Genomic DNA, 12482 nt, shown 5'->3' on the forward strand with positions numbered 1-12482 from the left:
AATTAGAGGATATCCGTTCATCTGCGTTGGCTGCAGGGTCAGATGAGGGTTGGTTATGGGAAAGGGGAAGATGCCTAGGTTTATTTCCTCAGTTCCCTAAGGAAGCCAACTACCTCCCGCCTCTGCTTTTTGGAACACTCATTAAAATTCTCTCCTGACTGCATCTCCTGACTGCTGGACCGAGAGAGAAAAGTATGTCCTGTTCTATTCTTATGTACATGCTGCTGTCTTTGTCTCACACAACTTGGTGATAGTTATGGGGCAGTTCATGGAATCCTTAAAGCCCATCTATGGGCCAGGTCAAGAGCATGCGTATCTCATAATTCTGGGAAAGGAAATGTGAGGGGAGTTTTCTGGACTCTCTGGGGGAAATTTTCCTCACTCTATAAAAGGGAAATATAAAGGCTGTCCCATTTCTGCCACTGCACGTTGCCGTCTGTATGGGATACTTGGAGGGGCAGTGGCCCCCGTGAAATCAAAAGGGGAGCCAGACTAAGGGAATAAGAGAGGAGGTAGGAAAGACCCTGGATCTTTTGTGATATTGTTGAACAACTGAACAAAATAGACCCAAGCTCTTGTCTTCACAAAGCTTAATTCTTTTGGAGGCGGACAACAAACACACACGTGTTACTGAGGCACATAGTGTATTAGAGGGGGGCTGAGTGCCATGGAATGAAATAAAGCGGGGAGGGGGGACGGGGGGGGTTGGTGGAGGAGTGCTTGCGGTTTTTTTTAAAAGTAGTCAAGGAAGGCTTCCCTGAAGAGGTAACATTTGCCTAAAGACCCAAGAGAAACAAGGGTTGCAGAGGAGCATTCCAGGCAGAGGGAACAGTGAAGCCCTGAATGTGTTTGGGGGACGTTCTGAGTTTAGAGAACTGCTCAAGGGGCACCTGGGTGGCTCAGTTGTTAAGCATCAGACTCTTGATTTAGGCTCAGGTCAAGATCTCAGGGTCCTGGAATCAAGCCCTGTGACCGGCTCTGCATTCAGCATGGAGTCTGGTTGTCCCTCTCCCTCTGCTCCTCCTCCCCACCCCCATCACGTGCACGCATGCTCTCTCTCTCTCTCTCTCAAAAAATAAATAAAATCTTAAAAAAGAGAATTGCTCAGGGCCTGTGTGACTAGAGCCAGGGACAGTGGGGGACAGCGGGGAGAGTGGGGAGGTGGAGGTCAGTTCAGAGCGATATTAGTCCATTGCCACAGACTGTGACTCTTACCGCAAGCCAGATGTAGCTCTGGAGGTGTGTGAGGGGGTGGAGGACGCGATCAGACAGCCCTGCACTGCCGAAGCAGCAGCTCATGATCGAGGCAGTGGAGAAGAGGTAGAACAGCAGTGCTAACTGGACTAGGACATGACTCAGGGTAATCCAGGTACAAGTTCAAATTGGGATTTATCTTGAAAAGCTTGCATCAGAAGCCATTTTGCTTATCCTAATGTAAGTACAAAGAAAAGCTTACTGGAGGGTTCTTATTAAATAAAATGACATTCTTTCCAAAAGGGTCTCTGAATATGTTTAGCAGCCTATCTATACAAGACTCTACATTATAAGTATATTCCCCAAATCCTGTGAGATTTAAAAGAGTAAATTTGATTCAGGAGTTGCAAGGTGGCTTTTATTACTAGAGAGAATTTTCTTAAATGTCAGTATATAGCACTTGTGTGGAAACATATTTTGTTTTTCTCAAAATAAATAGATAAATTTATCTCATTTCATTCCTGAACGAAGTTTTACATTTAATAAAAGGTACCCTTCAGCCTTTTGATTTGAGTCTTTTTTTCTTGTGAATCTGTGGCTCTAATAAGGGCAGCGTTCTCTATTTACTGGGGGTAAATCCTGGGAAGCATTTATAATACGACCTGTTGGATGAGCTTTTGTGAAGCGACAGCTCGGTCCGTGGCTCTCCCATTACGTGAATACATACAATAACTATTTATCCTGGAATAGTAAGTGTGCCTTTAACACCAAATATGGCTTTTTTAAAAAGATTTTATTTATTTATCTGAGAGAGTGAGCGAGAGAGAAGGAGCAGAGGGAACAGCTGAGGGAGGGGGAGAAGCAGACCCCCCCCCCCAAGCGGAGAGCCCCATACGGGACTCGATCCCTGGATGCTGAGATCATGACCTGAGCCGAAGGCAGACGCTTAACTGACTGAGCCACCCAGGTGCCCCCAACACCAGATACGGTATTTTCTAGGTCACATATTCTCCTCTCCAGTTTATTCATGGATTCCTACCTCAGGTCAATACTTTTCACTGAGACTAAGAAACAGATCTCTTGTGAACCTGCTCTTCAGTTGTAGGCAGAACTTTTAAATCAAGAACAGTAATGTCCTCTGTGGAATAACATTGCAGATTCTGTGATGCGCCAACATCGACTTCAAATGAAGAAAAATTTATTTTTTGGAAGCAGGATTTTTAAATCAATTCTTTTGAATTTTATCAAGTTCCAAAGAGTAAACATTCTTAGCCACCTGAACTGCACTAAGGGAAGTGAGAGCGGGGTTAGTGGAGGAGAGAGGAGACTTAACATTTATGCAGTGCCCTCTGTATACCACCAGATACCACTAGAGCCTCGAATCATAGGTTGGGTAGCATTACTTGAATTTTCAGGAGAGGATGCTGAGGCTCGTGGAGAATATGTGACTTGCTCAAAGTCATTTAGCAAGTAGGTATGAAATTAAAATTGGTACCCGTGTCTGGGGGACCTCATAGTCCATGCCTTCTCAAATGGGCTCATGAGGGAGGGCGAGAGTACACATTCTACATTACCTCAGTAAGTCTGGTTTCTCCAGAGTCCCATTTCTCAACGTGTGATTTCCCTTAGCTCTGTGTGTACTTCAGTCTTCCTGAGCACAGAGCACCGAGGTCTGTCTTCTGTCACTTTGTGGCTCTGTTACTGTGCATTTTGTGTGGCTTTTTTTAGTGTGGTTAACTATTAACCAAGGCCCTAAATTCCACGACGGTCGTATTCATTTTATTTCTGTTTTAATAAGATGGACTTTATATATCACACTTTAAAACATTTTGCAATGTAAAGACTTGTGTCTGAAATTATGAAGCATCAGTTTGCAGTTAAAATCACAAAACCATGGGGCGCCTGGGTGGCTCAGTCGTTAAGCGTCTGCCTTTGGCTCAGGGCCTGATCCCAGGGTCATGGGATGGAGCCCTGCATCAGGCTCCTCCTCTGGGAGCCTGCTCCTTCCTCTCCCNGCCTGCTCCTTCCTTTCCCGCTCCCCCTGCTTGTGTTCCCTCTCTCTCTCTCTCTTCTACATCTTCTTCATCTCGCTGGCTGTCTCTCTCAGTCAAATAAATAATTAAAATCCTTTTTTAAAAAATCACAAGACCAGTGATATTTAAAGAATATATAACATTATGATACGAATCTTGTTTATTATTTGTACCTAAGGGTCAAAAAAGGAGTCATTATTGATCTATNCGCTCCCCCTGCTTGTGTTCCCTCTCTCTCTCTCTCTTCTACATCTTCTTCATCTCGCTGGCTGTCTCTCTCTCTCTCAGTCAAATAAATAATTAAAATCCTTTTTAAAAAAAATCACAAGACCAGTGATATTTAAAGAATATATAACATTATGATACGAATCTTGTTTATTATCTGTACCTAAGGGTCAAAAAAGGAGTCATTATTGATCTATAGAAGGGGAACTGATTAAGGAACAGTCAGCCAGCTCTGTAACAACATTGGAGTTTTTATTGCAGAATTATTGTGTTGACTCTGCGTCACCTCTTAGATGGTTTCATGATTGCTTAGCATGGTTCTGGTCTAAATTTCATATCAAATTGGGGCGGGGGAAAGAGTTTGGAAAGGTAATGTCATCAAATGCTTTAATCTTAATTGCCATGTTATAATTTTCCTTCTCTCTCTCTCTGTGTTTTTTCCCTAGGAGAAAAATTCAAAGTGGAAACAAGGACCATTGCTGTTGACTTTGCATCAGAAGATATTTATGATAAAATTAAAACAAGCTTGGCAGGTCTTAAAATTGGTGTTTTAGGTTCGTATCTTTGCCACATTTATAGATTTGTCTTGCACTTTTTATTTGACTTTTACTATGACTATGTTTTCTTTTTGGATCTTAGGTATTCATTTGGTAAAATGAGTAGTGAGAAGAAAATTGTCTTTTTAATACAATTAATTGTTAGATGACATTATATACATTTGGATCTTTGTTTTTAGTTAAAATTTAATGACTGTTTTTACAATTTTGGTTATTTTCTCTGCCTGCTTTATTTTCCATCTCTCATTCTCTTTTGTATGTATGTACGTATTTTTAAAAATTTATTTGAGACATAGAGGAAGAGCGCATGCGTGCGTGTGCACATGTGAACTGGGAAAGGGGCAGAGGGAGAGGGAGAGGGAGAGAATCTCAGGCAGACTCCCCTCAGATCTCAGAGCACAATGCAGGGCTTGATCCTGGGCCCCTGAGATCATGACCTGAGCCTAAATCAAAGGCCAGCTGCTTGACCGACTGAGCCACCCAGGTACCCCTCTTTTGTGTGTGTTTAGATACAGTTATAGCATAATAATTCTTTAAGGTGGGTAATGCTGACCCTCTTTGACAGTTGAGGAAATGAAGCCTAAGGGAAGTGTTTCTCAGCCTTCTGTTTATTACTACCCTCCTCTTACCCAAGGAAGCTTTTTAGACATTATTTTCCCCTAATCTTCCCTCTTATGAAATTTTACCACCACAGGTACCCTGTATGTCTTATTTATGTACTATATGTATCTCTGTGCTTCAACAGGCAAAGCATAAGACCTCACACTGCCCACCCCTGAACCAGTTTTTGTCCTTTTGGTAGTGAGATCATCCCAGCTGAGAGCGCGTGGCTGAGAGACTTGCCTAAGGTTGCATGAAGACCGAGCAATACAACTGGGGATTCTGTTTGTTTTTCCCGAGTCTACTACTCCCTTTTGTTATACCTCAGCTACCTTGCTCTCATTACGAAAAACCATTGCTTTTACTGAGGTAGGGCAAGTGTTGGAAATTATTATGGAAAAGATTCACCAGATTTTAAGGGGAAAAGTGGGCTTTGGAAAGCTACTCACCGTTTTTCAGGTCCTTTCCAGAAAGAAACAGAGTATCTAGTTCAGAAAAACGTTGCTTTTTCACTAAATCTCTTTATCCCACTGGCTGAATTGGTGTTAACTTGGTGATTTGCCATCATTTTCTTTTGGGGGTTATCAAGGGAGGGAAAAAAAAAGAGAAAATACGTAAACGTTTCCTAACATTTCTTTAGTCAAGACCACCTCCCTTCCTCATACTATAAAAGAATGGTCTTTTATATAATTCCTGTGTAAGGCAATAAAAGAAAAGAGTTAAACATACATAGCCTACCTAGTGCCCTTGGACCTGCAGTTCCCCCTGGCTTTGACATGCTATCTGCTTCAGCTCCTTCCTGGTCCATTTCCCTACCCACATTGCTACTGTCCCAACTTCTGGGAGAGCCCATGGCAAAAGGTGAATGGAGACACAGGTCTGATTTTTGCCTTTGTGTCTACATCTTCTTCTCTAAATACATATATTGACTGGACTCTTTTACAAGTTCCGATTCCTTAGCCTAGTTCTGGAATACCCAAAACACCACTGACATCTATAAAGTTCTTGACTTCCTAATCATTAGCCGCTGTAACTTACTAGTAAGGATAGATACTGCCATAGTCTGTCCTCATCCCTTTCAAACTAGTCATGTGTGGACTGGGGGACAAAGGCTGGCTTAGGCACGGAGGTAGATTGAGGATCCCTAAATGAGAAGAGACTTACCTTGAACTTGTAGTCTTGGCGAATAATTTTCTTTCAGAAATAGTTCATGATTGTTTTAAGCTTCACATAACTCTTAGCTTCTTTTCACTGGGTAACTTTGAAACTGTTGATACTCTGGGACTATGACATTGAAGATGGAAAATGTCAGGCATCATTTTCCCACAGGGCTAGAGGATTATAAAAGGCACTCTTCAGGTGTTCTTTCCCGACTCAGCATATAGAAGGTTTACAGTGTGAGTTTAGGCACAATAGAGAGATCTGTTAAGGATGAGCGTACAGGGCAAATCGTTCCCAAGCACTTTTTCTCTACTTCTAGAATCCTAGGGCATGTATCAACACATCAGTGCTGCATTTAGACATGAAGACTGGTATTTTCCAGGCCTCATATGATAATGGAACCACTGTTTTTGTAGTCTAGTTCCTTAGTAAATTGCAACCTGTGAGTTAGCAGTTTGTACCCTCTTTACCCATTCATTCATTCATTTGTCAAAGAACTAGAGACACAGAAATGAACAAGAAAGTGCCTGACCTCACATAGTATAATGTCTAATAGGAAAGACAGCACTTTTGAGAAGAGCAGGGCAGGGTGTAATAAGAGTGTAAAGGGAAGAGGGAGTTGATATAGGGGAAGTGATGGTGACTTGGCCTAGCCAGTGGGGTAGGAGAAAGGAGGATTCCAGAAATATTTAGGAAGTAAATGAAGCCGAACTTGGCAAGAGATTGCAAGTGGGATGAAGGAGAAGAGAGAAGTCATGGATGACTTTGAGGTTTCTGGATTGAGAACTTAGTCAATGAGGCCATTTACTAAAATGGGAATTCCTGGAGGAATCTCTTTTGGAATGAGGATCATTTAAGTTTGGGGTTCCTCCAGAATGTCCAGGTGGAGTTGATAAGTTGATAGTTGGGTATATGTATCTAGGTTTTATTTCAGATTATTTTTTTAAACATAGGGGTCTCTCTATTTCTCTCTTTTTTTAAGTTTATTTATTATTTTTATGGAGCTATGTGGGGCTCGAACTCATGACCCTAAGGTCAGGAGTCACATGTTCTACCAACTGAGCCAGCCAGGTGCCCTGGATCTAGGTTTTAGTAGATCTTTTAATAGGAGAAAAAGTTTGGAGATTAGTTGTGTATATGTAGTAATCTCATCGAAGCACCAAGACTAGAGATCATCCAAGGGGAATATAGAGAATGTAAGGAGAAAACTGAGGACAGAGCTCTTTTAGTTCCCTTCTTTGTCATCAAAGTCTGCCTGGAAAATATAGCATGAAGGAGGGATAGTTTTTTGCACGATTTCAACACTGTCTGATAGAAATATAGAAATATAACATGAGGCACGTGTGTAATTTTAACTTCTAGTAGCCACGTTTTTCAAAAGTAAATAATAACAGTTAATTTTAATAATGTATTTTATTTTAACCCACTGTATCCAAAGTATCACTTTAACATGTAATCCATATAAAAAATTATTTTATTTTTTTTAATTTGCATTATAGAGGTCCCAGAAGGAGAAGCATATAAAAATTTGTTAAAATATCTTGCATTCTTTTTCTCATCTAAGTCTTCTAATCTAGCGTGTATGGTACGCTTATAGCATATCTCAGTTCAGATTAGTCACATTTTAAGTGTTCAGTAGCCATATGTGCCCAGTGAGGGACATGTTCGCTCTAGTTCCTGTTGGCTGTCTTCTCATTCTCAGTTTGTGTGGGAGAGCCATAATTTCTACATTTTTCTTATGCTTTAACATGGTTTTCAGCCAGGAGCAGTTTTGCACTGCCTGGTAATGTCCAGAGACATTTCTAGCTGTCACTAATTGAGGGAGGAGGTGGCGGAAGTTGTGTTGGCCCCACGTGGGTGAGGATCAGGGACAATGCCAAGCACCCTACAGTGCACAGGGCAGCCCCCGCAGCAAAGACCCCGCCTGGAATCTCGGCGGTGCTGGGGTCCAGAGACCTTGCTTTAATGCTTTACTGTAATCACACTGTTCAGATTGAATACTGATTGACACGTACACACACACAACTTTGTTTTAAATTTCTATTTGGTGACAAATCAATAATAAAAATAATTGTAACTAATGTTTACATGATCCTTTCAAGTCTATAGCACCATTTTCACATACATTACCTTATTAACTGGCTATATGCTTTGTTTTCTTCTTACTTTACCACAACTGTCTCCTTCATCATAAAGTGTACATAATTATTTTTTAAAGATTTTATTTATTTATTAGACAGAGAGAGAGAGCATGCATGCAAGCGAGCACAAGCAAGGGGAGCAGCAGGCTGAGGGAGATGCAGGCTCCCCACTGAGCAAGGAGCCCGATGTACGACTCGATCCCAGTATCCTGGGATCGTGACCTGAGCCAAAGGCAGACGCTTAACTGACCGAGCCACCCACGTGTCCCAAAGTGTACATAATCATTGACAATTATTGGCAGATATACTTATATTGCATTGTAATTTTAATTTGTCAAGGTTTTTGAGGGAGCTATTAAAATACCTTAAACGTAAACATAAAACGCCTTTATGAGCTACATGGTATCACCAGGTCATATTTCGACTCTAATCTCTAGTGTGGATATGACACTGTAGAGCTTGTTTGGGAGGGCTGTCTAGTGTCTTTTTCTTATAATTCCCTGGGTATGTAGCTCCTTCACCTTCCCTCTCCTCCTCAGCCAGATCCCACATACCTCCATCTCTGTCTTGTAAGGGGGGAATAATCATACTTGTTCTCTTTCCTCCTCTGCTTAATGTCAGTCTCACCTTTCTAACATTTCCTAAAGATCGATTTCTAGTAAGACCTTGCAATCTATATGAAGATAGGAAGGAATTTTTTCCTACTGAGTATTAATGAAACCGGTAATGATAAAAGGAAAAATAAGTCACCAGGCTGTTTCTTTGAATAGCCTTAACCACCAAAGTATATAGTCAGTGCTTAATAAAGAAAATTAGTATTGTCAGAATTACAAAGGAAAATGCTAAAGCCCTTTGTCATGAAAGAAACATCAAGTTTTTAGTAACATAAGTGGGGAGAAAATGGCTATGAATTGTCTGAATTTATACAGAAAGGTCACAGTAACTTGATAAGACTATAAATGCTTAAGGTGAAGAAGTTGGATTCTTAACTGTTATGTAAAATAAGTAAGCATCTGCTGTCTTCTTTCAGGCAAATGCCAAGAAACACAGATTTGAGCAAGCTTAAAAAACTTGAACTATTTAGAGAAAATGACATCAATACTGCTTTGAATAAGCAAACAATCGGTTAACAAAATGCGATTGCTATAATGCTTACTTACTTGATTTCTCAGGAGAGATTCTCAGGCGTGCTCCAGATGGGTTTGGAGGACTTTGCACAATACATTGCAGAAGGCGTAGTTTACCAAGGCGGAAAGAGTAGCCTTGGATTTGAAGTATGCCACAAATAATGCTTTTTCAAATTCCCCTACTATGACTTTTTTAACCTTTAAAAAGTGACATTCTTTATTCTAGAAGAAAAATAAAAAGGTCCTCTTGGGAAAAAATAGTTATTTAGTTTGTGATTCATTAAAAAAATCAATCATTGCTTTATTCAAGCTCTTAATGCATCCTAGACCGAGAATTTCCCTATGCCAAAGGCTCTTTCAAGGTCTTCTCCACGCACACTGTCGTGCTTTGTGTAAGTTGCAGAATCAAAAGAATCGGTTGGTACAGGCTGATGTGATGCTGTGTTGGCTTAGTGTATTCACGACTGTGTGTTACCCATTGACTTTTTCACGTCTGTATGCAGTGCCATGATTTTATTAAGAGGCATCGTTTTTTAAAAAGATTTTATTTATTTATTTGAGAGAGAGAAGCAGGTAGAGAGCACGAGCAGGGCATGGGAGGAAGGGCAGAGGACGAGGGACAAGCCAGCTTGCTGCTGAGCAGGGACCCCCACATGGGGCTCCATCCCAAGGACCCCGGGTTCATGACCTGAGCCGAAGGCAGACGTTTAACCGACTGAGCCACCCAGGTGCCCCAAGAGGCATCATTTTAATAGTATAGTATTAATAATAGTAAAGATATAGTATAGATAATAACAATAGTATAGATAATAAAATAGTATAGATCCAACATTGTATGGATAATAAAAGTCAATTAATTGCAAAAAATTACTGATTGCAAAAGCTGGACTAGAACTCACTATCCGGGGCGCCTGGGTGGTGCAGTTGTTAAGCGTCTGCCTTTGGCTCAGGGCGTGATCCCAGTGTTCTGGGATCGAGCCCCACATCAGGCTCCTCTGCTAGGAGCCTGCTTCTTCCTCTCCTACTCCCCCTGCTTGTGTTCCCTCTCTCGCTGGATGTCTCTCTCAGTCAAATTAATAAATAAAATCTTAAAAAAAAAAAAAGAACTCACTATCCTCTTTCTTCCCGTGCCCTTTGTAAGGGAATACTTACTCCACTTATATATTTGATAGATTATTTTTTTTATTACTGTCCTTCCTTTCTCTTTGGCTAAATGCAAACATACATTTTTGTTACCCTTGCTCATGCAACCTATGGATTATTGGAAATACTTGGAAGGTATATGTATTCCATTTTTCTCCCCTAAAACCTGTATTTTCCAGAATGTTCTAGGATGTAGAATAGTCAAGTGTTGAAAATATATATCCAAAAATATGGTTTGAGCAGAGATGCATAGTTAAGATCAGTCTACTCTATCTCTGTTTATACTTAAGTCCTTAAAGCTTCTTAACAGAAGGCCCAAGAGTATTATTAGCTACTTGGGGAAAGGGCCAGTTAGCTTCCAAATGGCAAACTCCTAGGTTATTTGGGTTGGAATCCAGAGATGGCTTCCTTGTAGTTTAGTCCCCAGCGTATCAAAGGAAGAGATATAGGTATAGGCTGAGGAGAGAGAGCCAAGGAGGTGCAGGAACTGGGCTGAGGAAAACTCTTCTGGGATCTCCAGGAAGGAAGGGACTTGTTAGGGGTTGTGCAGCTTCCCCGTCCCAGCTGAGTAAGGAAGTTACAAGTAGAAGAGTCTTGTTTCTTCAGAGGGCTTAGAAATTTATAAAGCTACTTATTGCCTTCTTGCTCTCCTCAGGAACTTCACTAATGAGAAATTAGCTTGAAGGGGCCCCTGGGTGGCTCGGTCCGTTGAGCATCTGACTCTTGATTTTGGCTCAGGTCATGATCCTCAGGGTTGTGAGATCAAGCCCCAGAGCCTGCTTAAGATTCTCTCCCTTTCTCTCTGCCCCACACCCCCCACTTCTGGCTCCCACACACATGCTTTCTCTCTCTCTCAAAAAAAAGAAAAAAATTTAAGTTCACTTTTAAAATGTCTCTGAAGCGGGCTCCTGGGTTTCAGTCAGTTAAGTGTCGGCCTTCGGCTCAGGTCATGATCCCAGGGCCCTGGGACTGAGCCCTGTATTGGGCACCCTGCTCAGCAGGGAAACGGCTTCTCCCTCTCCTTCTGATCCTCCCCCCTGCTTGTGCTCTCACTCCCTGTCTCTCTGTCAAATGAATGGATAAAAAAAAATCTTAAAAAAAAAAAAAAGATAAAATGTCTCGGAAAGGGCCAGTGATATTTTCATTTACATCTTATTGGGATTAGTACTTTCAGTTTATTACTGGTTTACTTCTTGCTGAATCAGTCACATGGAGGAAATGGCTATTGTAGTTAGTGAAAGTCATGGAAAATTCATTTTGAAATGGAAAAGGAGAGACTTGAAGAGGAAACCGTAGTGGTAGGTTGGTGATCAGTGGGGTGCAGAGAAAGGGAGAAAGAATAGAAGGACAAAATAAAGTTAGTTGAGAGAGCACCAAAGATAAATTTTATGTGTTTAGAAATACTACCCACCTCTCCCCCTGCTACCCTACCCCTGTAGCTCAGGTATAAAATGGCTTGGGCTCAAGAAAGGCCAGAGGCTGTTAGCTAAGGTCTACAGGAAAGGCTTGCAGGAGTGTGCTGGGATGGTAGTTTGCAGAGAGGGTGGAGCTTCCCTGTTATACCAAGATATGATTTTTGTGCCTTTGGAGTTTAAGACACTTGCAAAACATCCCTTTTGTAATGCAATCAAATTTTGTCCCTAACCACCCAGAGTTAGTATGGACTCCACAAGTTCAAAGGCACAGTCCCCAGCAAGAGTGCCCCTGCTTCAGACACCTCCTGCACCTTCAGCAGTCTCCAGGCCACCTGCACTTCTGATCAGCTGGCTACAAATTTGGGGGTTCTCATGACCACTTCAGGTTTGATAATTTGCTAGACCATCTTCTAGAACTTAAGAAAGCACTATACTCACAATTATAGTTTAATTACGTGGGGTAGGAATTAACACTAGCCAAATAAAGAGACACAAAGGGCAAGTTCTGAGAGGATTTTGAACTCTGTGCCTTGGTGTGGAGTTAGGATGCATCACGTTCTCTGCACATTGATGTTCACCAACCAAGAAGCTCAGTGTCCAGAGTTTTTTATTGGGGTTTCATTATATAAGCATGATTAATTGAATCATTGGCTCTGTGACTGAACTTCGTTTCCAGTCCCCCTCCCTTTACGCAGGTTGGGCTGGCTTAAAGCCTTAAACTTCTAGTCACACAGTTGGTCTATTGGGTGACCAAGCCCCATCCTTTTCTTTTTTTTTTTTAGTGTTCTATGTTCATTGTTTGCATATAACACCCAGTGCTCCATGCAATATGTGCCCTTGTTAATACCCATCACTGGCCCAGCCCAAGTCCCCCCCCGCCCCCCCA

General features: G+C 41.5%; 1 protein-coding gene across 1 annotated transcript in view; it reads left to right on the forward strand.

The window, feature by feature from the left end:
* Positions 1-12482, forward strand: part of HSD17B12 (hydroxysteroid 17-beta dehydrogenase 12) — a 155290-nt gene that overhangs the window by 94434 nt on the left and 48374 nt on the right. Inside the window, exon 4 of the mRNA XM_034646567.1 lies at positions 3899-4006. Within this exon, the coding sequence (XP_034502458.1) occupies positions 3899-4006 (108 nt within the window). The remainder of the gene's footprint in view (positions 1-3898; positions 4007-12482) is intronic.

This window comes from Ailuropoda melanoleuca, chromosome 16 (genome assembly GCF_002007445.2).
Source record: "Ailuropoda melanoleuca isolate Jingjing chromosome 16, ASM200744v2, whole genome shotgun sequence".
NCBI lineage: Eukaryota > Metazoa > Chordata > Mammalia > Carnivora > Ursidae > Ailuropoda > Ailuropoda melanoleuca.